This window comes from Vulpes vulpes, chromosome 12 (assembly GCF_048418805.1).
Source record: "Vulpes vulpes isolate BD-2025 chromosome 12, VulVul3, whole genome shotgun sequence".
NCBI lineage: Eukaryota > Metazoa > Chordata > Mammalia > Carnivora > Canidae > Vulpes > Vulpes vulpes.
The window spans coordinates 158,881,890-158,909,138 of NC_132791.1; the positions used below are offsets into that span (position 1 = coordinate 158,881,890).

Consider the following 27,249-nt stretch of genomic DNA (forward strand, 5'->3'; position numbering starts at 1 on the left):
GGTGCAGCGAGTCCCAGCTCCCATTGCTGCCCAGGACCTTCTAGAGGGTGGATTTGAATCCTTTCTCCTAGGTGAGCTCAGGGGCCAGTGGAGGCCCCCTGCTCACCCCTCCTTGTCGCTTGGTCAAGAGACGGGAGATGGGTGGTGGCCCAGCCCACCATGGGAGCAGAGCACCACCTCCCTTATTCACCCTGAAATCAGAGCAGGTCTAGGAGTTAGCCTTGCCCCCTGCTACGATGGGGGGCGGGGGCGACCCTCAGGCCCAGCAGACACCTGCCCTTGGCTTTGGGGCACACCCCTTCCCGTCCCCCTACCCGTCAGGCGGGATGCTCTGGGGCAGTTCCTGTCCTCTGCACAGAGCCCAGCCCTACGTGGCAGGTAGCCCTGGGCCTCTGTAGGGCAGGAATCAGGCTTCTCCTCGGGTCTGCCCATCTGCCCTGTTCAGAGCAGACAAGGACTGGAGAAAGCCCTCAGAAAGCTAGGGTGAGAGCCTGGCCTGTAGGAGTCCCTCCCACACCCTCCCAACAGCTGTTTCCTGATGCCAGGCCTTGAGTATCCTAGATGGGAGGGAAGGGACTGGAATGGTCTGACTGTCCCTGAGCCCCCAAGCCACCCTGGTCCCCTCACCTATGATTCATCACAATCAGATGAGAGTAGAGCCATGGTGCCAGGCGCAAAGGGGTGGTCAGGAAGGACCTCGTGGGGCCCAGGGCACATGCAGGGGAGCATGGTCACCAAGCTGAGGGGCGTGGGTGATGGCTGGCAGCTGGTTTGGAGAGACTGGGTCATCTGTCTTTGAACCTTGTTGTTGCTACTCCCATGGTCCCACCCCAGGTACGTAACTGACAGCTTCATAACTAACGAGCAATTCTATTAAATCCTCAGTATCTGAATCACCGGTGTGGTTTCTCTCTCCAAAGTGGACCCTGACAGATACGTAAGTTGGTGCCAAGAGTGGTCCCCGCCACCAGACAATGACAGTTGGATCTGGGGCCTGACTGCTGAGCTGTGCTCCTTGGGAAGGAGAATCATGGTGTGCAGTGGTTTCACAGCAAATGGCACTGTCACCACAGTGGCTGTGACTCGCCCACCGAATCAGGGGCTGCTGCACGTGGCTGTTCACAAAGTGACAGTGGCCACAGGGACTGTGGCATGGGGTGGGCTCTCTCGAATATCCTGGAGCACATACAGGCAGGAAATGACCAGCTCAGGTCACAGCCTGGGAGTCAGAGGGCTCCAGGGCCCTTGAGAGAAGCTCCAGTGACAGACACAAGGCTGATGGTGTTGAGCCAAACACATTTATTTCCATGAGCCGTGCAAGTACAGCGTTGGTTGCATTTGCAGTCTCATCAACTTTCTTATTAAGAGTTGGGATGCTCATTGGGAAGGAATGGGAGCCTGGAACTAGGACGGTGCTCAGATGAAGCTGAGCCCCTTTCCAGTGGATGCAGCTCGTCCTCCGGTGCTGGAGACTTGCCTTTTTTTCCCTTTATGAATCCTGAGAGCCCCATGTGGGTCAGGTGCCCAGAAAGGATGCTTTCTATTCAGCCTCCAGAACCCCCTCCTTCACCCATTGCCTCCAGACCACAAATCAGGTCTAATCTCAGCATCCTCGGTGGGGTGGGGGTGGGTCAGGTACAAAGCTTGATCCTGGAGGAACTAGCATATGCACCCCAATAATTGCAAGATTCCACCAATTCACAAGGGACCCTGGGAATTTGTGGGAACAGAGCCTGAGGGTGCTAGGCTGTGGCAGAGAGAATACAGCTCTGGGTGGGGCTGGCACCCCCACAGATGCTGAAGATAATGGGCTGGTGCACACTGGTGGCTGGGAGTGATGCCACCAGTTCATGTGTTCGAGTACAATCTTCTCCAGTGGCCTACAGTTAATAAAGCTGAGATGCTAGAGCCTCCCTAATAGAACAGAGGAGTCCAGAGGTGTAGGGATGACCCATCCTGTGTGACCATGCACCCCGACAGCAGTCCCCAGGAGGGATGACAGGGCCTATTTCCTCTAGGCTCTATTTCTGTGATGCACTGCGTGAACGTGTTTCCTGACCTTAAACCATCTCTGCACTCCTGTGTATGTTGCTCAGAGTGTTATTCTTTTTTAACACACCACTGGATTTGGGCTTGTTGGCATTTAGGATTTCTGAACTGGTAATTCATAGACTGGTTTGCAGCTTTCTTTTGGTTGAGATTATGCTTTCTTCAGCAAAGAACTTGGAGGCTTTTCTTTTTCTTGGCATAAAGGAGTTTAAAGACACTTGGAATGGACTATCCTCTAAAGGTTGACAGGTTTTGCCGTCTGGAACTGAGCCTGCTTTTCCTCCAGGACAACCGTGCTGCAGAGGCTTTAGGCCGATTGTGGTCATTTAGTTAAATATTTGCCTAGGAGCTAATCCATTTCATCCAAGCCTCCAAATTTATCTGCCTAGGGAAACATTTCATGATGTCTTTAATCTCTTCTGTATCTGTTACTTCGTCCTTGTCACTTTAAAATTTTGTCTCTGTAGTGTGCCCGACATTAAGCTTTTGGCTGCCAGGGTGTCCATTTCAAGACATCCGTGGGGAGTAGGTGTTGCCGGCTGTCTGACACGGCTGTTAGCAAAACAACCAGGTAAGGTGGGCCGCCCATACCTAAGGTCCTCTCAGAAAGCTCACGGCTCCCTCAGTGACTGCTTGTGGGACCCTTCTGGTCTCCCGAGACCCCATCCCAACTCTTCTGCTTCACACTAGCCAATGACGAGCAGCCCCACAGAACCCGAGATCCCACCCAGAGGTGCTACTACAGCAGGATGCCACGTCCACCGTCACTTGGCCACTGGGCTGTGCAGTGACGGGCGCCCTCAGACCCGAGTGAGACCTACTCTTCTTCCTGCTGGGAGAGCTGGTGGGGCTCGTGCAGCCGTGCGGCCAGTGAGGGCCCTTGTGCTCTGTCTCTCTCTCAACAATTAGCTGTCGGCTCATCGACTTAAATTTTTGAAGAACTGTGTTTTGCATTTATTCTTCTATTCTTTATCCCTAACTTATTAATTTCCACTTTCATCCTTAATCCCTAGCTCCTGATTTCCTTAGTTTTATTGTCTTTTGCTAACTTCTTGAACTGAACACACACTTCCATTTTCCTTCTGTTGCTTGGTAATCTGCTTGGGGCTGGATCTTCCCTCAGCCCCGCTGGGGCTGTCCTACAGGTGCTGCTTTGCACAGGTTTTAGGATTAGTTTTTCAATATTCTTTGATTTCACATTTGATCTCCTCTTGGACCTAAGAGCTGCTTTACACGCAGGGAACTTCAAGATGTTAACTTATAGCTTTGTCATCTTGAGGTAATACTATCTACACGCTCTTGTGGAGTCTCTGTCCTCAGCTGAGTGTGCTCTGCATCAGGCCCGCCGTATCCTGTGGCTCGGGAGCCTGGGCAGGGTGGAATGGCGGGGTGGCTGGAGCTTGGGCCTCAGGAGCATAGGGTCAGTGGAGCCGGCAGCCCAAGGATGCCTCCCTCCGGATTCTGGCTCTCAGCCTCCTCAGGCTGCTGTGCTCGGGGTCTGCCAGGAGGCCGTTCTCCACTGCTGTCCAGGCCTCTGCGTAGCGCTGCTCCTCCAGGCAGGTCTGGCCATGGCACAGGAACGCCTGGGCAGTGGGGGCCCGGCCTGGCCGCTCCCACAGGCTGCTCTGGGCTAGGGTGGGTGCCAGCTTGAGGGCCTGGGCAAAGGCCCCCGTGGCCCCGGCCCCATCCCCCAGGCTCAGCAACAGGCGGCCCCGGGAGCACAGGTCCTCCACCCGTGTCGGGAGGTCGCTGTCCCCCACATCCACCCGGAGGACACGGTCCAGGTCCTCGAGTGCCCGGCCAAACTCCTGCAGCTCAGCCAGACAGGTGGCCCTCAGGCGCAGGTGACGGGCGCTGCTGCCGCCGGCGAGCACAGCCAGTGAGCAGTAGCCCAGGGCTTGCCCAGGCTGCCCTGAGCTGAGGAGGGCGTTGGCCTCCTGGGCTGCAGCCTGCACAGAGGGACAGAGGGACAGAGGGAGGTCAGCCCGAAAGCCCCAGCCCCTTCCTCGGCCCTGCACAGCTGGTATAGGGTGGGGGCGCCCCGCAGCCCCACCACCCCACCACCCCGGAGCCCGGCTCAGGAGGCGTCCGTCTGGGCTGCCCGCCTCACTGGTTCGTCCCTTCCTCTAGCCCTGCTCCTATCATCTGGCGACCGGCTCCGAGTCTCAGCCGCCCCCCCCCCCCCCCCCCGCGGTCACCTTCCCAGCAGGCCCGCGGATCCCCGGGCTGCCCGGCCGGCGGGCAGCAGCAAGCACCGCCTCTGCGCAGGCCGGCCGAGGCCGGGGGGCAGGGCCCGCTGCGCGTTGCGGGGTTCCTCACTATCGGGTCCCGCAAGCCCTGCAGAGCCGGCCGACGGGCAGAGCGGCGCTGCGGGCGGCCCACCTGCTCGGGCAGCGGCCGGCACGGCCTCCGGGGCTGCCATTCACCAGCTGCGCCAGCCCCGCCCCCGGGCTCCTCCCGCAGAGCGAGGCACCCGGGCCCGCCTCCCGTCCCGCGGGGGAGCTCCGGCCTCCGGGGCCGGCAGGGACGCCGACGGCTACCGGGGGGCGCACCCGCTAGCACGCTCCGCACCCCGGGAGCGCGAGCAGCGGGCCCGACCGCGACCGGAAGCCGCCGCCGAGCAAGCGCAGTGCCGCCGGAGGGCGGGGCGTGCGCCGGAAGCGGACGTGACCTCTCCGATCGACTTCCGGGTCGGCCCGCGTCCCCCGCCCCGCCCCGCCCCGCGGTCCCGCCCGCCCTGCGGCTCGCGGGCTCAGACTCCGCACCAGCGCCCTCGCGGGGCCCGGGCCCAGCCAGCCTCCGCGGCGCCGGGACCCCCGCCAGCCCCCCCATTCTCCTGGCCCGCAGCTGCTCCCCCTGCATCACCCGTGGCTCTCTCGGCCCTTCCCACCGTCCTCCCGAGGCAGCAGCGTGGCTTCTGTCGGGGGGCGCCCCCAGAGCACCCCAAGAGTCCGGGGCACGCGCTGCCCCCAGGCCCTGCGACTCCAAGCTGGGCTCGTGCTCTTGGCCGCGTCTTCTTGCCGGTCCCTCCACTTGTCTCCCCTGCAGCCACTTGAGGGCGGCGCCCCCCCACCTGTCCCCCCCATCCCAGCCGCTCCGCCTCCATCCTCTCCAGCTGCACTGGCCGCCTGCTTCTTGGCCGTCCTGACCAATCTCTCCTACCCCGGGCCTGGCCTGGCTGTGCCCTCATGGTTTCGCCTCCGTTGCCCCCTGGCGACCCCACCGCCCCCTTCACACCAGCTCTCCTGGAGGGGCACCCTGGCACTGTCTTCCCTGGGATGGGAGGCCCGTGGGGTGGGGTGGGGTGGGGGCTCAGGATATTCTTGAATACACAGCGGGATGAAAAGCCAGCCAGAGGCAGTGGGCCTGCCCAAGGCCCCTCCGCTCACTGCCTGCCTGCTGCCTGGCACTGTGGGGCGGGGGGGGGGGGGGGGGTGTGCCTTTCTCTGCCTGACCTGGGAGTTGGCGTGGGCTCCCTGCCAGGGCCAGGGCTCCTCTCCCCCAGGCTGATAATGCCTCCTGCAAAGAAGCTGCGAGGTTGCTGGTGTTTAAGGTGGCCAGGCTGGCTGCCCCCTGCCCCTGCCAACTGGAAGCAGGCGAGCAGGGCAGGCAGAGCTGCCGCAAGGATGGGCCCGTGGTGCTGGGGCGGCTGGGGTGGGGGCTCCGCGGGGCACACCTGGCTGAGGCTCTGCTGCTCCGAGGCCTCCAGGCGATGCAGCAGGAAGCCGAGTTCCGGGGCGTCGGTCTCTGCCAGGCACTGCAGGTCCCGCACAGCAGCAAGCACATCTCCCTTCTTGAGCCGGAGCAGGCCTCGCCGGGCTCGGGCCGCCTCTGACCACGGGGTGGAGTGCAGGGCTTTTTGCAGGCAGGCGCCAGCTTCCTCATAGCTGCCTGTCCGTGATCGGGGAGGGACAGTCAGGGGGGTGCTGGGGCGGGGTGCAGCGGAGGCAGGACATTGGCCATGGTGCTGGGAAGCTGGCCATAGCCTCTCTTGCTCAGTGTTGGCTCAGGGAGAGGCCAGCTGGTGGAGGGCTCAGCCCTGGGGTCAGAGGGACACAGTGACCCCACGCCAGTTCCAGCTTGCCTGGTGACCCAGTCATTTTGGGGGGGGGCGGTTTACTAAAGCCCATGACACCTAGGTTGAGCAGCATGGCTCTGAGCATCATCACTGTGGTCACCACAAGGGTCCCAAGCACCTGCGGGAATATACACTCTGCAGCAAGGTAGCATAGGCTTTGGTGGGGGCACTTCATGGGCCTGGAGGTGACAGTGACAGGTCAGGGAAATGCAGGCTGCATAGAGCTCTCCCCTTTCACGTTAGTAGTGCAATATTCTCAGGATTCTGGCACATGGGGCCTTGACACAAGCCCAACGAGGATGGGGCCTGGGGCTCCACAGACACTCTAAACATCTGCTGAATAAACATACAAGTTAATGAGAAGGCCCAAGCGTTTGGGTCCTTTTATGAAACCCCAAATCGCTCCTTTGTCTCTCCTCCCTGCAAGCAAAACCACATGAGTGAATGAGAGCTTGCACCCCAGGCCCCACCCGGGGCCTGAATGCCAGGTACCAGAATTTGGGGGTGGAAAGGACCTCAAGAGGCACTGAATCCAGGGTCTCTCTCTTGCTTTATGGGAAAGAACCAGGGGTGAGAGGGCCAGGACAGACACGTTCCCAAACCTAGCCTGGGCATACCTACTGCAATGAGCACGTCTGCCAGCAGAATGTGCCCGCTCAGCTGCCCGGCATCGATTCTGATCAGCGTTTCCCCCACAGCTAGGAGGCCCTGGGCATACTCATCGCTGAGGGGGTCCCTGCGGTCCTGCGGCTGGCTCAGGAGGGCCCGACAGTGGGACCAGAGGCCCTGGGCGATGAGGGCCTGGACCTCTGGCTTCAGAGAGCAGATCTCAGGGACCACTGTCCTGGGGTCGAGCTTCAGAGCCAAGAGGATGTCGTCCAGGGCCTCCTGCAGGGATAGGAGGGCAGGCTGGGCACCTGCCTGGGAGCTGGGGATACCAGGAGGGGCAGACCACCCAGTTCCTGCCTTTCCACATGAGGGCCCATCTGGTGGGTGACATGAGCAGAACGTGGCGAGCTATGGTTCGTGTACCAGAGTTCTGGAGATGGAGGGATGGCCAGACCCGAGGGGGGTTCGCACTGAGAGAGAGCCCGTGCCCTGCAGGAACGGAAGTCAGGCGCCAGTGCGCATGGAGGAAACACAGCCATCCTGAGGGCCAGAGGGCAGTACCCCCTCTATAGGCTCTCCCCCAGTGCCTGGGATCATATCTCCTTGCTTCCTAGCACTCCAACCCTTAAGTAGCTAAGAAGCTTGGCAGGCAGGTCACCTCTGGGCTGCAGGACTTCAGGGCAGACACTCATTTTCAGTACTCACCTGCCACCCTGCTCCTGGCTGAGAAGCGCCCCCTGCCCAGGGCAGGTTTTCTCTGAAAAGCACCTGCCTGGAGCCTGACAGGGTGTGGCCCCTCCCACCCCTGTCCCTGCCCGCTGACCACCCGAATCCAGGGCCTCTGTGCAGACCGCTCAGGGAGTGGTGCCCAGTGAGGCAGCTGAGGTCTTGTTATTTTAAGCAGAGAGAGGGGGTGTCTAGTAGCCCCGAGGACTTGCACATTCTGTGCTGAGGCTGGGAGGCAGCAGGCCTTTTCCCATGAAGGAAGAGACTTTCTGAACCCAGCAGAGTGATGATGGAGTTTTAATGGCTGTCACATTCAGGACACCTGGCCCTGCTCCCTCTGTGCTTGGGGCTGGGAAGGAAGGTATCCTGGATCCTTCCAGGTGCCGCCTCCCCTGAAGCACTGTTACCCTCAGCCCACCTGGCCAGCCCCAGGCAGGGAGGGGCGCGGTACCTGCTGCTGGCCCAAGGTCAGGTGCAGCAGCGCCCGACCGCACAGCGCCCGCACGTTCTCCGGCTCAGCCCGCAGCACTGAGTTGAAGTCGAACATGGCAGTCTTCTTCTGGCCCAGGAGCCCATAACAGCGGGCACGGGTGAGCAGGGACTCAACTGCCTGACTCCCTGAAGAAAGGGGGGGTGGCAATGGGACGTGACTCCTGTTGGGCTGTGGTGGGTACAGTGTGCCTGCCCTCACTCAGTATCTGCTGGTGCCCAACAGGGGGTGCGGCAGGGGAGGCACCAGCTCTGAGGCCACCTCAGGGGGCTCACAGACCACTGGGCACCAGCACACAGTCTTGGGGGGCAGCTGGGGTTGAGCTGGGTGGACAGAATCTAGGCTGCTGGACAGTCAGACAGAGGAGGGGCACCACAGCTGCATCTGGGGTGAGGCCAGGTGAGGGGCCAGGAGACGAATGGGTCTTTGGGCTGGACATGGAATAGCTGAAAGTGTGAAGGTGCCAGCTGGGCAGGGAGCAGCCCTGTGAATGTGGGGCAGAGGCCCCTCCCCAAGGACAGCACCACCACGTCCCCTCCCTGTGTCTGTCCAGTGACAGATGCAGTACAAGGCACGGGCAGGATGCTCTGGATCGTGTCCCCTTCCCCACCTCGAATGTGGGGCCTGAGCTTTGCACCAGGCACCACCCCAGCGCTGTCCCAGAACTAGCTCACGAAATCCTCACTCCCACCTGTGTCTGTCACCTACCTTGACAAGAGGTAAGTGCAGAGCCACCTAGTGGAGTCCACCTGGTGTTCTGATCCAAAGTCCACACTTGGAATGTCCGTGCACCCCAGGAAATTGGGGTGCATCCTTGGCAAAGTCCTTTTCCTCCAGCATAGGTGCCCTATGCCTCCCCCCGCCTCCAAGAAGGCTACACTCAGGAGGCTGTCACCCAGGATGGTGCTGGATGGGGTGGCTGAGCAAATATGGTACACCAGCTACACTCAGACAGAGATGCCCCTACTATTTCCAGGAAGGACTTAAGGGAACCAGGACCTTTCCCGGTTGGAGAGAGAGGGGCCAAGCTGGGAGAATTGCCTCAACCACTGCTGGCCCTCCTGCCCACAGGGCCCAGGGGGTGTGGGCTCCAAGCCCAGAGTGTTGGGAGGGTCCCAGCTCACATTGAAGAGCGCCCCCCCCCCCCCAAACAGCTAGGGCCTCGGGGCAAGGCCTGCTCCGCCAGGGCACGCACACCCCGGTGGACTAAGAGTGGGCTTGGATCCCCCAGGTCTCTGAGCTTCGCATGGCTCCTCGTGCCCCTGTGTATCTGGCACAGGGTGGGAATCCCGGGGGTGGGCGGGCAGCTCCTACCTGCAGCGAAGATGGCCAGAGAGAGGTAGGCGATGGCCTCCCTGGTGTGGGCTGTGCTGTCGGTCCTGCTGGGCCGCGCCCGCAGGATGGCCAGGGCCCGGGCGTGGCAGTGGCCTCGCAGCAGCTGCCGGTCCTCGTGGCTGAAGATGTCCAGGGTGGGCTGCAGGCAGGCGGTGTCCCCGGACTGGACCACCTTCTTCACCAGCTGCAGGAGTAGGACAGTCACCGGGTTCGTCCCTGTGCGCGATGCCCAAGACCAACAGTTCCACCCTCGGCCCCTCTGCGGGGGCGTGGGGGGGCGTGGCCCACAGCTGGGGCGCGCGGGGGCGGGGCGCGCGCGGTTAGGCTCGGCCACAGGGACCGCGCGTCTCCCGCGCTGGCGCGGCGCACCCGCACCCGGAAGGCAGAGGGCGGCAGGTGCGCGCCCGGGCTCCTTTCGTCGGCGTGGGGTGGGGTCGAGCGGGCCCGGTGTCCCCTCCCAGCCTCTCCCCGCCGTGGCACGGAGGTGGACACCTCGCTCCACGCGCCCGCACTCTGCAGGTCCAAATGAGAAGCGCGGGGAAAGGGGGCTTTCAAACCGCACGGTGAGCGAGGGTCCCGGGAGTCCTCCCGCAAATGCCCTGGGAGCGGTGCCCCCTCTGGGCGGAGGGAGGCCGGGTGGACAGAACCTCGGCTCTCTCGGAGCGGCTCCGTCCCACAGACCCGATGCTGCCCCTGCTGGCCGCTCGTTGAAGACACAGCGGGCACGGGTGAGCAGGGACCCTCTGAAGCAGAGCGGAAGAGCGATAGGTTGGGGCATCCCTCCCTACCCCACCGGTGGGGCCCAGCGCAGGGAGACCAGGAACCCATGTGGCCCGCGCAGAAGCAGCCGACAGGCCCCAAAGCCCGACATCTTCCGCGGGAACATAACCTCTGACTCCCTCATAACACCCGAGGGAGGTGAAGTGCTGCTTTTCCAGGGAGCAGGTGAGGTACTCTGCCTCCCCCTCCCTGGACAGGTCACCTCCAAGCCTACTTTACTTGGGAGATTTGGGGCGAAGCTCAGTCTACACCTAACTTTCGGTCCCTTTCCTTTATAACACAACAAAAGCAAATATGAAGCGCTAGTGCATGCTGGAGACCTGCTGGGCCTTGGGTACCTGCTCCAGCTCTTTCAGGGACAACCCACAAGACCAGGGCACAGACAAAGAGACTGAGGGTCAGGGAGGTGAGGGGGCCTTGCTGGATGGAGGTGGCAGAGCTTGGGGCCAGGACAAGTTTTACCTGCTCCAAAGTCCAGGCCAATGGGCTGTGGTCTACTTGCACCTGCCCTGTGGCACCCCACCTCCCAGGGAGGGCCTCCTCACCTGGTTTGCGTCATAGAAGAAGCCCCTGCGCAGTTGCAGCAGGGCCAGTCGCACGAGCACAGGCGCCGCCTGGGGCCTCCGGGAGAGGGCCAGCAGCAGGGCCTTGTGGGCGTCCTCCAGACGGCCCAGGAGGTACAGGGCATCAGCCCCCAGGAGGCTTGAAGCCTCGTCTTCCCTGTCCAGCTCCATCAGGAGCAGGGCCAGCTGGTACACGCCACGGGCGTCCCTGTGGAGAGAACAGCTGGGGGAGAGCCAGCCCAGCCCCATGCCCACACCCCTTTTAGCTGCCCAGGCAGGTGGGCCACAGGCAAATTCTGTCCCCGTGCACTGGGCCAGGCAACTCCCTTCTCACCCAGCTACAGATCCCGGGTCCTGCTGGAAGGCCCCTCACACATGCCAACTCCGGAAGGCATAGCTGCCCTCTCTGACATACATCCCTTGGTGCTCACTTCCTGCTCCATCCTCCCACCACCTCATGCATGGGGCAAGTGTTTTACAGATGGGGATGGAAGCTGTGGGCTGACCACAAGCCAACTGTGTCTTAGTTTCCTTTTCTGTAGAAATAGGATAACAGTGTTGGCCTCGCAGGGCTCAGGGGTGTCACAGGCAGAGTTAGATATCACACAGGCTGCCTTTGGAATGTTCAGGAACTCCCACTAGGAAGAGGGCTATAGCCTCCAGTTATGACAATTGCCAGAAACAAAAGTATAAGGGGCCCCCAACCTGGAGGCAGAGCTGCTGTCCAATGTGCCCCCCTGGGGAGGCTCCCAGCTCAATGCTTTGAGCTTTGCTAAAACATCTTCCTATCATGTCTCAGCAACCAGATGAGTGCAAATCAAAACAGCTGCAGGTTCAGCCATTAGGCTGGAAAAAAACTCCAAATTGAACATCAGGGCTGAAGTGGGTGGGGCAGCTCCAGGAGTCAAGGACTTCACAGGGGGCTGTGCTCCCAGACCCAGAAACCCCACCTCTGCCCAGTCTACCAGAACATCGTGAAGGCGTCTGGGCTACAACAGAAGGCAAGGCTGTAGGAATGGACAAGGAGGGACCGGGTGTTCACAGGATGGGCCATGGCTTGGGCTGCACAACGAGGAATCTAGGGGCAAAGGAAATATCCCTGATCTACTAGTGAAAAAGGTGGGCTATAAGTTGCAGCTAGAGCGCACAGTTTAGTGAACTGTATTTTCTATGCACAGAGAAGAACTAGAAGGGAATGCTATTGCTGGGTGGAGTGATGGGAACGCTTTATTTTTTCATTCCCATTTTTGAGTTCTTAATTTTCTATGACAGGCCCACAAAGCATCCCATTGTTGGGGACCGAAATTCCTAAGACCTGGGCTCCTGCGCTAAAACTGTGAACCATGATTCAGGGAAATCCCCCAGGGGCTTCCTGCCTCAGTTTACTCATCTGTCCAAATGGAAGGCACATGCCCCCCCCTCCCAGCTACCTCTCAGGAGACCAGAATGAAGTGGTAGCCCCAGGGGTGCGCCGGACTAGATTTACCCTTCCTGCTCCTCGGGGCGGTCCATCTCCACGGCTTTACTCCTGCGGCCCTGCGTGCCCGCGAGCCCCAGGTCTGGCCTCCGCTGCAGCATCCTGCGGCCCTCCTCCCGCAGCACCGTCAGCAGGAGGCCTCGCTGGTTCCAGGGCACGTAGGCCTTGGCGATGAGCAGTGCTTCCTCGGGCTGCAGGCGGCAGGCGGTGACATAGTCCAGAGCACCCAGGAATGCGCTACCCTCCAGCACCCTCAGCAGCCCCCGGCCACACAGCGCGCGCACGCAGCTACCCAGGTGCGGCGGCCTGTGCTCCACCACCTCCTGGAAGTCTTCCCGGGCGCGCCGCGTGTCGCCGGCGTGCAGCGCGCAGAAGCCTCGCAGCGCCAATAGGGGGGTGCGGTCCCGGGGGCAGCCCCGGGCGCGGTAGTCCGCGCGGTCCTCGGGGCGCGCAGGCCGCAGCAAGCGCTCGCACAGCGCCCGGGCTCCAGCCGCGTCCCCGGCCAGCAGCAGGCACTCGGCCAAGCGAGTGCCCAGTGCCGGGCGCACCCCGGGCGGCGCAACGCGCAGCAGGACACGGAGCGCGCGGGTCACCGGGGCCAGGAGCTCGCGGCCCGAGTTTTCGCGGAGTTCGGCGCGGCTCCGCACGGCCTCCTGGAAGTGAGCGAAGCCCAGGTCCGCCGCCTCCTGAGCCTGGGCCCGCAAGCGCTCTCGGTCCCCCGCGGACAGCACCACCTCAAACTGCCTCCGCGCCCCCGAAGGGCTCTGGCGGAAGGCCTCGTGCAGGTCCTGAAGCAGGTCCTGGGTCTCACAGTCTAGGAATAAGGCCGCAGCCGCTCGGGTGACCAGCAGAGCGGCCCGACGCTCACCTAGGGAGAGAAACAGTGGCACTGGTCCTGCCTGTTGAGTCACATCCTCCAGGGAGCCTCCTGCAGCCTCCGCGGTCCAGTGCTCTGGACCCTTTGAAGCATCTCACAGCATCTCCCTAGAGCGTCCCAATAGCCCGGGACATTGCATCACCAGGATGAACAGTCAGCGACAGAGCAGAATCCAGGCAGACAGCCCTGGGAGGACGGGTAGGGGGGTGGGGGTTCAGCCTCATGCATGCCTACCCAGCAGCATTCTCTTCCTAATGACTTCAGATTTTTTATTTATTTACTCATGAGAAACAGAGAGAGAGATAGAGATAGATAGATAGATAGATAGAGAGAGAGAGAGAGAGAGAGAGAGAGAGGGAGAAGCAGGCTCCATGCAGGGAGCCGGATGTGGGACTCGATCCCAGGACTCTGGGATCACACCCTGGGCTGAAGGCCCGCGCCAAACTGCTGAGCCACCCGGGCTTCCCTCTTCCTAATGACTTCAAAGTCAGCCTCACTGCTGGGCCAACAGATAAATTTAGTTACAAAACCTGTTTATTTTTTAATGATGGATTTGGGGATTGAGAGCCCCCTTTTGGGATTTGGAACAGGGCCCCGGGGGTGAGGTTCCCATCAGCAACAGCATCACCTCACCATCTTCATACCTCATGTCTGAGTGTGGTCATGAGGATGGGGGATTTCTGGTAACGAAAGCCAAGCCACCCTTTCCCAACAGGGCCCCAGGAAGGTGCACCCCATGGAGAGCATCCCCAGAAAACCTGGTGCTGGCAGGAGCTCAAGATCATGGGCACCCACACTGGCATTACAGGTTAGGAAAATACCACTGGGGAGGGAAGGTTCACAGAACTCCAGCAATTCTCACTCCTGCGTCTCAGAACGTCCACTCTAGTGCTTTTGGCATGGGGTCCTTCACAGTTCTCAAAGAGCTTTCCCTCTTAACGTAACTGAAGCACCTTGGCAATAATAATCCTTTACAGTGAATCAGGAGAGAGCAGAGCACTTGCATTTCTGCTGCCCTGCCCTGTTACCATTTGGGTAAGCATCATGCCACACCTGAGTCATGTAAAAAACAAAAAACAAAAAAACCAACCAACCAACCAACCATCAAGGTCACCCTGTCTAGTCCTGGTGGCCAAAGTAAAAGAGACTTTGGGCCTTTCTGTCAGTTACTAACTCCCGACAAAATACTTCACCTGATTTTTGCAATAGTTCATGGATCTTAGGGAGTGAACTCTGTCCTTAGGGAGTGGGGAGATTTGTTATTTATTTACCCACATAGAAGTGTGTTCTCTGCTTTGCTTTTGAAGCTCCAATTACACACATTAGGTTTCTAGTAATTGTCCCACAGGTCACCAGGATTCTGCTCATTTTTCTTGTGTTCTTCATGTTGGATAATCTCTATCTTCAACTTGACTGGCCCTTTTGTTTTCTCCATTATGATATAAAAGTTTCAATTCTAGAATCTCCATTTTGTTTTGTTTTTTTTTTTTTTTTAGTTTCCATTTATCTGCTCAGATTCCACATTTGTTCAGCCATTATGACCATATTTTCCTTTAGTTTTTGAACACATCCATAATAGTTCCTTTAATGTCCTTACTCTTGGGCACCTGAGCCTCAGTTGGTTAAGCATTTGCGTTCAGCTCAGGTCATGATCTCAGGATCCTGGGATCAAGCTCCATGTTGGGCTCCCTGTTCAGTGGGGAGCCTGTTTCTCCCTCCTCCTCTGCTGTTCCCCCTGCTTGTGCTCTCTGGCTCTCTCTCTCTCTCTCTCTCTTTCTCTCTCTCTCTCTCTGTCAAATAAAGTCCTAAAAAAAAAAGGCCTTAGTCTGCTAATTTCAGCATCTGGATCATCTTGGGGTCAGTTTATATTGACTTTTTTGTCTCCTGACTGTGGCTCACATTTTATTTTCCTGTTTCTTTGCATGTTTCTTCCCTTTTCTTTAAAATTGTACACTAGACATCTGGTTAGTGTTTTGTAGAGACTGTGCATTTATTAGACATGTTCCTCTGAAGAGGACCAAATTTTGTTTTAGCGAGCGGTTAATGGGATAGGATCCAACTCCATATTCTGTCTTACTTTTGCTGGGCTCAGCTAAAATCTCCATTTAGTTCTTGCTACTTCCAGTAGCTGCTCTTTCAGACCACCCAGGCTCTCCCACTTTTGTGTAGTTTGATGGTCTACCAAGGATTTAATGCACAGATGTTGGGTCTAGCCCCCTCTGTGGCTCCCTCCTTTTCAGGATCTTTCTTCTGAACTTCCAGTTACTTTTTTCAGGCTGAACTCTGTCCTACAACATCTCAAGCCAATAAAACTGCAGCTTCCTGTTCTATGTGGATAAAGCATGGATTGAGGTGTTTCTTTGGGCAAAAAGTTGCAAGGTTGCAAATCTCACATTGGATAATCCTCATAGTTCAAGGGTCAACTTCCTGTTTCTGCCTACATTTGGTCACTGTCCAGTGTCTTCATATAATGGCATTTTGTATTCTGTCCAAATTTTATCATTGCTGTCTGTGGAACACAGTCTGGTCAAGCTAGTCCACTATTATGAAAGTCTTCTATTATTAGACTTAAAATTTTTGACAGTATGGGAGGATACAAAATGCTGTCCCATTGTTAATTTTTATTTTCCTGATTACTAGTGAGGCCAGTTTATTTAATTAATATAATTATTTTTTTCCCCAGTCTGGTGGGTGGAGAATAGTATCTCACTGTTTTAATTTGCATTTGTATCCTTACGATGATGCCGTACATTTTTCATGTTTCTTTGCCATCTGTGTTTTCTTTATGGGAAATGGTTTTGCCAATTCTCATACTGGATTTTTTTTCTTATTGGAATGTAGGAATTCTTCAAATACTCTGGGTATTAATCTTTTGCCCATTGTATATTTTGCAAATATTTTCTCTCTGAGGTGCATTTTCCTTTCATTTTCTATAGGTATAGGCAAAATGCAAGTTTACAAAGTTTAATTTAATCAAATGTAACAAATTTCCCTTTACTGTTTCCACTGTTTGTATCTTAAGAGGTCCAGCTATCCACAGAAATTTCAATGATATTCTCTTATATTTTCCTTTAGAAACTATACGACTTAGCTATCACATAATCCATCTGGAATTAATCTCCCCCCCCCCCCAGAATCATCACCATCCACTGAATAACGGTCCTCTTCTTTCCCTCTACATCTGCGATGCTCACTCTCACATATTAATTTCTGGATATCCATGGGCCTCTTTCTGGACTTTCTAATTTGTTTTATTGGTCTTTCTATCTATCCTTTAAGTCAATAACCTTCTGTATTGGGTAGTATAGCTTTGCATTAACTGGTAAAGCAAATATTTATGCCACCACCTTCTTCTTTTCCATCTTCTTCTTCTCCTTCCCCTCCCCCTCCACTACCACACCTCCTGCTTATTTCTTTCCCCTCCTTTTTCTTTGTCTTGTCTATTATTTTTTTTGTTCTTCTATTATAATATCAAATCTTTCTAACAATGGACATTGGATATCTATTTATGTAGGTATTGTTTATTGTATTTTATTAAAATTTTATAATATTCTCCACAAGGCTGTATGGTTGTTTGAAATAAATTATTTTCTGTTGCTATGGTAAATGAATATTTTAAAATTATAAAGTTTCTATTTGTTGCTGGGGTCTATAAACATAAATGCTTTTTGTATATTCTGTTAAATTCTGTTCCTATATCTAATATGTTTTTGTTATTTCTGTTGGGTTTCTACATAGCTAATCATATTGTCTAGAATAACTTTGTTTTTTCCTTTTTAGTCTTACATTTATTTTCTTCTTATCTTATTGCATTGGCTAGCATCTCTAGTATAATAATAGATAAATGGGAGAATAGGCAGCTACTACATTCTTGATTTTAAATGGAAGTCTTTATTAAAAAAAGATTTATTTTATTTATTTATTTTATATATACATGACAGAGAGACAGAGAGAGAAAGCACAAGCAGTGGGGAGGGAGAAACAGACCTCCCACCGAGCAGGGAACCTGACTTGGGGCTCGATCCCAGGACCCTGAGTCATGACCTGAGCTGAAGGCAGATGCCCAACTGACTTGCCACTCAGGCGCCCCTAAATGGAAGGCTTCTATCAACCATTAAGTTGATATTTTGGTAAGATGTTGATAGATATTAGCTTTTTCAATTAAGTTTCCTTCTATTCTTTGTTTAAGTTTGTAGGGTGTCAAAAATATTATAAAATGCTTTTCCTGAATTCAGTGCAATGAGCATATGTTCTTTTTTCTTTCATTAATGAAGGTAGTGAATAATATTATAATGGAAATGTAAAATTATAACTCCTATATCATTTACCTGAGTTTTGCCTAAAACATGCATCAAAAACTGTTGCTCTGACTCAGCAGTTTTATTGGTTACTATTGCTGTACAACAAGCTTCCCCAAAACTTAGTGGCTTAAAAGAATGACCATTTCAACAGTCAGAAGACCCACGGTTCTTCCTCAATCTGGGCTGAGTTGAGTTGAGCTGGATAGTTCTGCTGATCTTACCCAGGGTCCCTAAGGCCTGCAGCCATCTGTTGGCTTAGGCAGGAGGGTGTAAGGTGGCCCCACTCACAGGCTGGAGGCCTTACTGTTAGCCATTGGTAGAGCCTCCCTCTGTGTGTGCCTTTGTGGTTCACTGGTCTAGCTTCCTAACATGGCACTGAGGGTGTTGCAAGAAGATGAGTGTAGAACCTACTGGGTCCCTTGAGGCATGGCCTCCAGAATCACACAACATCACATCCACTGCACTATTTTCTATGGGTCCCAGTATGTCTTGAGGCCAAGCCAACTTCTGCCTCCTTGCTAGGAAGAGCTTTACCAACCATGGCCAAGCTTTCCACCTACTGCAGTAGTTCTTAATGAAGAACCTTGAATGAATGAGAGATGGTTGCTGTGGGCACTTTGGGAAGATTAGCCAGTCAGGGAACCTTGGTGCCTGGATGCTTACCCAAGGGAGATTTGAGTTAAAACTATAGTTATGCTTGTCTGCGTAGAGTGTCCCTGTATGTCTGCTTACCGAGAAGGGCAGAGCACTGTCCCACATGAACAGGGTTTGTTCAGTGTTTTCAAGGACCTTTATAATTAGAATACATTTGTTATAGGGGACTTGTTTGTAAAAAGTCTGTTGTAGGCGATTTATTTATGCATGTTGTAAGCCATGTTTGTGCTGACGGTAGCAATAAGGTGACCCCCTGTGACACAGTGACCTAGGGCTAATGAATGCAGTGATTCTTAGGAAACATAGTCCTGTCCACTTTAGAGCCAAGGCAGGACAGATAAGCTTCCTGGCAGTCCCCTCTGGGTTGGGGGGTGGGCAGGCTTATCTACCACACTTGCTCCCTAAGGTGGTAGCCTTGGGAGTTCTGGTCTCTAGGGGGGCTTCTGTTGGTCATTAAGGTGGAAGTTCCCCATCCCCCCAAGGAGCTGCTGAGTGCCCCCAGCCTGAAGTGGCATTGCTCCTGCTCACAGGCCACTGCACATGTCTGTTTTGGGCATGGAGGGCATCCTACTTTCTCACAAGCTCAGGATTCTTTGTGTGTCTGTTGAGCTGTTTGGACCCTCTATAGTAGGAGGGCTTCAGGGCATCTGGTCTAGCACATTTCCCGAAACAAATCTGCCCACTTACTTTTCAGTTCTCTCAGCCTGATCCCTGCCTCCCCAGCACACCAACACTGGGGTCACCAGTGAACCCCATGCGGCACATAAAACAGATGGTTTCTGTCCTCTCATGGCAGACATGGCTGTGCACACCTGTCATCTTGCAAACACCTGCATCTTCTGGCTCCTCATTTTCTTCCTCCTTCCTGTCCTCCTGTCCTCCTCTCCCCTTCGCTGGGTCCTGCCTCATGGGGACAGTGTGGTGGGTCATTTGGAGCCCACCATAAACACTCCAGGTGCTCTTGGAAATTGCATACGTTTTCATGACCTTTAAAAAGGGGTTCGCCCACCGTGTGTTGGATGAATGGCAGCCAGCCCTGCCGTTCCCCATCTGCAAGTGTGGCTGTCCCCCTCCTTCCATATCAAAGCCCTTAACGCTTAATCCCTTCTGTGTAGTTTGGATTCTGAAGCCCCTTCTTCAGACCAAGCTCCCCTTCATCTTGAGGTTCGGTGTTCAGCTGTCTAATGACATGTCCACATGATTGACTCAAGGGACATCTTTTTGAGCACTTAGTGGGCGACACCATTTTAAGGGTTTGATACATACTTCCACTGAAATAAAAACATCCAGTTCAGAAGTGGGTATAGCCACCATCCCCATGTGCTCCTGGGGAAGGGCACAGAAAGGCCATGCAGCTGGGAGTGAACTCAGAGCGTTGGGGGTAGGCTGGTGTGTGGCTTCTGGCTCTGCGCCCACCCACTCACCCACTGCCCACACTCCCACCAGAAGGAGGACACAGGAAAGGGACCAGACAGGTGCAGGATCTCCAACTGGGTGCATCCAGCAAGGTGCTGGCAGGGTCTGAAGCCCCTGTCACCCCCTTCCCTGTCTCCTCCTCCCCTGTCACTGCAATCCAGTGGCCAAACTCCTAAACTCATCCTTGACCCTCATCCTCTCTCTGCGCCTTTGCCATCTCCTCCCAGGACTGTGCCTAAAGCCTCCCAGCCTGATCCTCCTCCCAGCCGCCCAGCCTCTCAGCAGCTTCTGTTACCACTCTGGCTCACCGGGCACATTTTGCATGCGGCAGACGAGAAACTATAGAATGTGCCCCAGGGTACCTCACTCCACAGTTTAGAACCCTCCTTGCTGCCCTGGGGGTAAAAGCCAAAGTCCTTTCAGGGGCCAGCAGGGCTTAGCCACCTCTATTTCTTCCGTGCTTCCTCTTCTCCCTCTGCTCCTGCTCCCCAACAGCCACTATGGTTCCATTCAGTGGCATGGACACCCCAAGTTCTTCCTCTTTTAGGGACCTGGTGTGTTCTCTTTCTGCTGCCTGGAATCCTTTAGTCTTAACTCAAGTGACATCTCCTCCAAGAAGCCTTCCCTGACCACCCGGCTAGAGCAGCACTTTTTCTTGGGTGCTCTGTAAGGACAGGGCTTGTCACCATGGTGCCCCCACCCCTGGAACAACCCCCCCCCCCCCACACTATAACCAGGATGTACGCATGCTGTGAAGGCACAGCTGGACCAACTTTCACCCTGGCCCTTAGGGGAACAAGAACCATACTCTTACCTTGGGATTGGCTGCCCATCAGATCAAGGGCCCGGCTGCATGCTGCGCGGCAGTCCTCATACCTGCCACTGCGGAGCAGGGCTTCCGGTGACAGGGCACTGCTCCAGGTGCCCCCAGGGTCCAGAGCCCCCAAGAGTCCCCGACAGCCAGTCTTCTGCTGGCTGATGGGGTCCTCCGCCTCCTGGCGCCCTGAGATATAGTCCTGGAGGGTGCTGATCAGCATGGGGAGGTAAGGCTGCTGGTGGGTTCGCACAAATGCCACGGTCCGCTCTGCACTCGTGGCAAAGGCTTGCAGATATCCTGCCACACCAGCGTCTACCTGCACCCCGGACAGGACCCAGGCCAGGGCGCGGGTCAGCCGAAGCTCCAGGGCTTGCTGGGAGTGAGCATCCAGCAAGGTGCTGCAGCGCTGAACCACTTCCTGGTGGCGCCCCTGTGCCAGCAGACTGGCCAGGGAGTGCAGGACCGCGGCTGGGTGGTCTGGGCAGAGGGTGGCCAGGAAAGCGGAGGCCTGGGTCCCTGTCAGGGAGACAACCGCCATGCCGTCCCAGTGGATGGCCGGGATCTGGCTGTCACCGCGGCACCAGGCCTCTAGGGTGGCCACCACAGGTGCCCCTCGGGCCTCAGCCAGGGCAGTTCTGACCCTGCGAATGGCCGAGGGGGCGTGGCAGCTGAAGGCAGCCAGGTAGAAGGCCGTGGCCAACGGGGGCTCTCCCAGGGCCAGGTGCTGGTCTCCTTCCCGGCAGAGACAGGCCACAAGCTCCTGCGCCGACATCACGCCTGTGCCCGTGAGGGGCCCATGTCCAGCTCGAGGGCACCTGGGATGGGGGGAGTGTGGTTAGTTCCCACCCCTCCCCACAGAGACCCCAAAGTCAGTGCAGAGCACCCTTGACGAAGAGCTGGGCGGGGCTGGGCTCATCTGCCAGGGCTGGCCAGGCTCCCTTCCTCTGCAGAATGGGACCCTTACGCTGCCCGGCCACCCACATGAGGAGCTGGGAGGTCTGCGAGGTCAGGGACTCCAGACCCTTGTTCCCCAACCCACCCCCAGCAGAGGGCCCCAGGGGAAGGTGGAACCTCCCCAACCCCTCCCTGTCTAGGTCACAGGGGCCAACTCTCTCAGCTGAGTCTCCAGAGACCCTCCCAAACTCAGGACCAGGCCCCTGCCCGCCTCCCGAAGCCCGCCATTCTAGGGGGGTGCAGTGGGCTGCTGCGCGGTGAGGGGCGCTTGCCTGGCTCTTAGGAGGGCCGGGCAGTCCAGGTCAGGGGGTCAGCTCTGAGGTTGGTTCTGGGGACCAGCCCCTGCCACTGCCCTCCACCCTTCCCAAACCTGACCTGCAGGACAGTCTCAGGCCCCAAAGTGCCTGCACACAAGCCCCATCCAATACACAGACACCTGCACGAACACCCGCACAGACACCCCGCGACAGAACACACGCATGCACACTCACAGGCACACGAGCTCACAAGCATGCTCGCCTGTGCTCCAAGGGCGCGCGGGGACGGTGGGTGCGGCTCCGCCAGAGGGTCCGTTTCCCAGGAGAGCGTCAACACCCCGCCTCCGGGCTGCTCAGCGGCGCCCCCCGCGGCCGGGCGCGCCCCCGCCCCCGCCCCGGACCCTGTCCCCGCCCTGGGCTCCGTCCCCGCCCCGGATCCCGTCCCACCCTGCCCCCGACCCCACCTCGGACCCCGCCCGCGCCCGCCCAGCCCCGGACCCCCTCCACCCCACCCCAGCTCCGGACCCCCACGCCCCCGCCCCGGGCTCCGCCTTAGACACCCGCCTCCGCCCTGGACCCCGCCCCCGCCTCGTCCCCCCACCCTGCCTGCCCCGGACCCCGCCCCCAGGCCCTCTCGGGGCAGCCTTGAAACCGTGAACCCCGAGTTTGTGGGGGTCTCGGGGCCACTGGGGGCCGGAGCCAGCCCTCGCCCATCCTTGCGGTCCTCTCAGTTGGGGAGGGAGCTCCGCGGAGAAGCGCCCTGGGCCGCGCCATCCCAGAGCTCTGCCTTCACCGCCAGCCCCTCTTCTCGAAAGGTGCTTCCAGGGAAACCGGCCACCCCAGGCCGGCCCTCCACCTGGGCTCCTGCGGGCCTGCCCCTCCGCACCGGCTGTTTCCCACACCCTGCAGCCCCACCTTTCTGCACAGGGGCCCCTTCCCGCTGACTTGCTGGCTCTGGCCGGGGGAAGGGGGCCAGGTGCCATCTGTCTTGAGCAGGGGCCTGCCCTCCTTGAGGCAAGTCCCAGAAGGCGGCTCTGAGGAGCTGTGACGTCGGCCTGCTGGCTGGGGGTCACCCTGACTGTAGCTGAAGAAGGGGTGAGACATCACGTGATGTTTTAGGATCCCCCTCCATCTCCTGCCATCCCCACCCCAGCAGCAGCAAGAAGCAAGACAGGAGGGCTCTGCAGGCAGGGGCTGTTGCACCTGGGTCTGAGATGCTGAGCTCCAGTCAGGCAGCTTGGGGCAGGTGGTGGTGGTGGGGGGGCCAGGGGAAGATAGATGAGTTGCGTGTCCCCAGAGAGATCATCTTGCTTTGGGCAAGGGACTCTTCCAATTCAAGTTGCCAAGGTGCCCAGATGCCAGGTGAACCCTGGTTCCTCTGCAGGGCTCAGGAAAATAGGTGGATTGAGTGCCTGCTGGCAGAGTGGGGGCAACATGGGTGCCATGAGACAGAGGAGGGAGCATGGGGGGCACTGGAAGCAGGAGCTGCTGTGACTCTTTCTCAGGGTCCAGGTGTCCTGGGATGTCGGGCATTGGCCAGTTGGCTCATTAGGGAGGGCACCATGGGCGGAGGCAGAGTCTGGGATCCAGGTATGCAGAGGGCAGGCAGGTGTGATGGCAGGGCCCAGTCTCCCTGACTTTCACAAGGGCACAACACCCGAGTGATGAACGTGTTGGTGACAGTTTATTAAGAGATCTCCCATTGCTTTGATTACTTTCACTTAAATTACCCTAATTAGGCAAAAGCCATATTGGAGCAGGGCTGCCACACGGGGCTTCGGGAAGGGCCTGGGGCATGCCTGTGGCAGGGCTGCCTGACATTCACCATCACATTAGCCCTGATGGGTCCCCCGACTCTCTTCCTGCACACAGTTCCTGCAGACTCACAGGCGCAAGCCAGACGAAACGGTGGTCTCAGTGGGTCACCAGCTGAGAGCAGCACACATGGGGGCAGGTAAGCCCAGAGCACCTGCTTCATGCTATGGGGCTGATGTTTCAGAATGCAGGACCATGAGCAGGTATGACGTATACAGATGTGTGGCCTCGGTGTGACCTGAGTTCAGGAGGAAGCTGACTTCCCGTGGAGAGGGGTTTTTGCAGTTTCTGACCTGTATCAGGTGGCGGTGATTCTGAACACTACCTTTGTGCTACTGTGCCTGTCAGAACTGGACAGAACAGGACAGGTGGTGTCTTTGAGGGGGGTCTATGGCTCATCTGCAGCTTTAGGGGGCATGGGGTTTCACTGCGACAGATCCCACAATAACCGCATGTGAACACCGGGCCCCCAGGGGCTGTTCCTGCCCACCCAGCAGCCCCAGTTTATGCTGTCACACTTGGCCGGGTTGAGGGAGCGATGGGGTTGCCCCCGAGGAACTCTTGCACTCCTTGAAACAGCCATGGAGTGGCAGCTCTGAGAGACAGGGGCTCCCATGTCACGGCCTCAGCAGGAGCACGTGGTCCCTGCTCTAGATGCCGTGGTAGTCATGCCCAACTCTGGAATAAAGACCCACTGGCCGGAAAAGGAGCTCTGAGCCCATTACCAGGATTTTCTTCGGTTTGAGCAGAAACACAGCAGAGGAGTTGGAAACAGAGGTAGTTTAGGGATGTGGACTCTTGGCTTTGGCCTTCGGATTGACCTTACAGTTTTGTGACTTTCTCCTTGTGGGAGGTGGGCTCTGTCTGTGGGTAGCACAGTGGGGTCGCCTGCCTGGGGATGAGGTGCTTGGGCCTGTCTGGAGCTCATCGTCTACCCTACCAGTTCCCGTGCACAACGACTTCATTGTATAAGGAAACTCTCCAAACCCTTTGCCCGGGATGCTCCTCTGGGAGGACCCACAAGGCCATCAGGCTCGGGAGGTCAGTGCAGCCACCACCTTTACAAAAGCAGGTGTGCTTTACTCACCCTTACCCGTTCCCTGTCCTCCAGATACCTGAGTGCTCCCTCAGGGCAGGGCCCAGAAACCAGAAGATGGGGGCTGGGCCTGTCCTGTGTCTGCCTCACCCCATCTGCGGACCCTTCTTGGTGAGGAGAGAAGTCTGGGCCCTTCTGGTGCCTGGGAGCTGCCACCACTCCCAGAGCTCAGGTGGGGCTCCCAAGTGTGGACCCTTGGTACCACCCAGGAGGCAAGCTGGCTGGGCCTTGGCCTCTTGGCACAAGAGGGTGGGGAGGCCAACACAGACAGGCCCGAGCTTAGGTTTGGGGATGGTACTGTCCCCCTGGGGGCTTCCTGGGGCTGCCTGGCACCTTACCTCTCCCCCCAGGTACCCAAAGGGAAGGCAGATGCTTTATGTCCAACCCCAATTAGAAAGGGAAACCCCTTAGCAATAGCCCATGACTACATCCAGTGCCCCCGAAAGGTGACTTGGGGCTCTCTGCAGGGTGCTTCCTGGCTGGGGGACCATTTGAGGTTCTGGCTATATCTCTAGGCTCAGCCCACCCACCGCCCCATAACTCCCAGGGCACTGTCTCAGGGCGTGTGAGCCCCCTCTGGAGCCCACTGGATGTGGGGCTCAAGATACCCTCGGGACTTTGAGGAGCCCCTCCCTCACTCTGAGAGGCTTACCTGTGGCCAGACAGGTGGAGATCCAGGGATGGTGGTGGCTTGTGGGAGCCTGGTTGTCACCAGATGAAATTTCAGCTTCTTGTCCCTGTGGCCAAATAGGTAGGACTTGGGGTTGCACTGTCCTCTGGAGCCTGGAGCCTGTGGGGAGGGCCTCTCATCTCAGGGCCTTCCTCCTCACTGCTGACCACCCACAGGCTGGGACCCCTCCCGTGGCCTGGCAGGCAGGGACCACACCTGCGGCATGGGGCTGGCTCCTCCGATTGGATCTCTTGATCAATAATGCAACAGAGGAGGAGCGTCCCTGCCATCCCCTCACCCATCTGCCCACCTGTCGCTCTGGGGCGTTTTAATCTCCATTACAGAGGTGGCAGCTCGCCCAGGGCTACCTCTGCATTAGGGGCGCTGTTGTGGGTGCAGCTGTGGTTTAGGGAGGAGCAGGTTTGAGATATTTACATCCTAGTGCCAGTGGAAATGGTTCTTCATCAGATGTTTTTATCAGGGAGGCTTCTAGGGCTCCCCTAAACTAATAGGACCTCCTCCCTCCCTCTCTCACCTGTCCCTTAGCCCAGCCATCCTTTCCCCCTTGTTGTACTCAACCCTACCTGTTCCTCCACAAGCCTGTCCCTGCCCCAGGGCCTTTGCACAGCCAGACCCTCTTCCCCCACACTTCCTCTCTCATTTTCTTCAGGTTTGGGCTCACTAGTCCCTCCTTAGAGAGACCTTCCAGGACTCCCCCTCATCTGAAACAGCTCCACATTTCTCTCTGCTGCCTCACCTGCTTCAATACCTGGCACCATGTTCTTATCTGTTGTTGCTTTTTCTCTTTGGGGTGTTGGTTCCAGGAGAGCAGGGTTGGGCTGCTATTGCCTGGCAGGCACCTGGCAGATGGGAAAGGAAGGAGGGAGGAAGGAGGGGAGGGAGGAAGGGAGGAGGAAGTTCTGAAAGTTTCTTCCCCCAAAGCTACCCAACTTCCTCCTTTGCCTTTCCCTTCCCCTGAAACTTGGAGCCAATGGGGAGCAGCGCAGAGATGAACGGGCTGAGCCTGCCGGCTGGTTTGTGTACAGAGCCTATATTGGTTTGAACAAACGAAGTTTATCAACCAGGCACGGGATCATTAATCACGCAGAAAAATAACACAGTGAAATGACTTTTCGAAATGTCGTTGGCATAATTATCATCCTGCCCATTACACTAAATGCCGCCATTTATATCTGTGATGTTTAAGTATGCAAACAGTAATTAACGGGGTAATGGACGGGGGCCCCAGAGCCTCCCCTCCCCGAGCTAATTTGCATGTTAATTATCATTAGTGACCAGGGAACAAGTTACAAACAGCCTAATTAGCAGCCAGATCATTTTTACAAGAAATCGCGTGCACTTTGACACTCGAGCCGGCGTTAGATTAATGAAGTCAGGTGGAGCTGCCCCTCCTGGGGTGGGGGTGCCTGCGTCCCAGAGGCCTCTGGGGTCCGGGTGCCGTTCCTTCAGCGGGGTGCTGTTGGGGGTTGCCGTGCAGCTGGATGTGGGGCCGCACAACGGGCAGGGTGCCCAGAGAGCCGCCCCCCAAGAGGCCGAAGGCTCAGGCCACCCGATGCTGGCCGGGGCCACCCCCTTCCACTTGGCCGGTGGTCTTGGGATGGACGGGAGGGGCCGAGACTCTGGCCTGGCTGGGGGAGACCCAGGGAGGGTGTGGGGGTCACTGTTAGAGAAACATCATTTGGATGCTATGAAAATGGTAAGGAAGCCTTTACTCCAGACTACGGGGCAGGGGAGGGAGCCACTCAGGTTTGAACGCAGCCCAGTGAGGGGGCTGCTAACAAGGAACAAGGCTGGGGGACTCGGGGTGGATGAGGAGCAGGAGCGGGCACCGGGGTAGGGGCTTCTTGCTAAGCTGACTTGGCGCTCCTGCCCCAGCATCCAGACTGCCGGCAGGGCCCTGGGACGAGGCCGGTGCAGAAGGGGGCTCCGGGGGCCCAGTGAAGGCCAGTCAAGGAGTCTGTCATCGCCACCGGCAGAATATCCGTGCTTGCACCTGTCATGCACGGCTCTCAGTCAAACATCGGGTCCTGCCCTGTCTGTGCCGGCTTCTCCTGCCTAACAGTCCTCCCGGCTCCTGCAGAACAGCCCCACGACGGGGTGGCCATGGGGTCTCCCCAGCCCTGCTTGGCCTTTCTGCCTGCACTGGACTCCAGGTGGTTTCTGCCCCGGAGCCTTGGTATCTGCCTCTCCTGCCTCCCAAACCACCTTCCCTCCACGGTGGCTGGCCAGTGACACCCAGGTCTCTGTTTGGAGTCTCCTCTTCA

At 57.3% G+C, this 27,249-nt stretch overlaps 1 protein-coding gene across 3 annotated transcripts; it reads right to left on the reverse strand.

Annotated features, from left to right (window-relative positions):
• Window positions 1-1,279: 1,279 nt before the first annotated feature.
• TTC34 (tetratricopeptide repeat domain 34) lies at window positions 1,280-21,710 on the reverse strand. 3 transcript variants are annotated; one of them, XM_072731064.1, is made up of 9 exons: window positions 21,618-21,710; window positions 20,170-20,987; window positions 12,117-12,975; window positions 10,613-10,838; window positions 9,267-9,471; window positions 7,914-8,080; window positions 6,745-7,015; window positions 5,726-5,940; window positions 1,280-3,998 (listed from the first exon to the last, which is right to left on the reverse strand). In XM_072731064.1, the coding sequence occupies exons 2-9, from the start codon at window positions 20,942-20,944 to the stop codon at window positions 3,471-3,473; spliced, it is 3,246 nt and encodes a 1,081-aa protein (XP_072587165.1). In that variant the 5' UTR covers window positions 20,945-20,987; window positions 21,618-21,710; the 3' UTR covers window positions 1,280-3,470. The 3 variants fall into 3 exon arrangements, with proteins under 3 accessions (XP_072587165.1, XP_072587163.1, XP_072587164.1); XM_072731062.1 differs by having other exon boundaries at window positions 10,613-10,853; XM_072731063.1 differs by having other exon boundaries at window positions 21,634-21,675.
• Window positions 21,711-27,249: the final 5,539 nt, after the last annotated feature.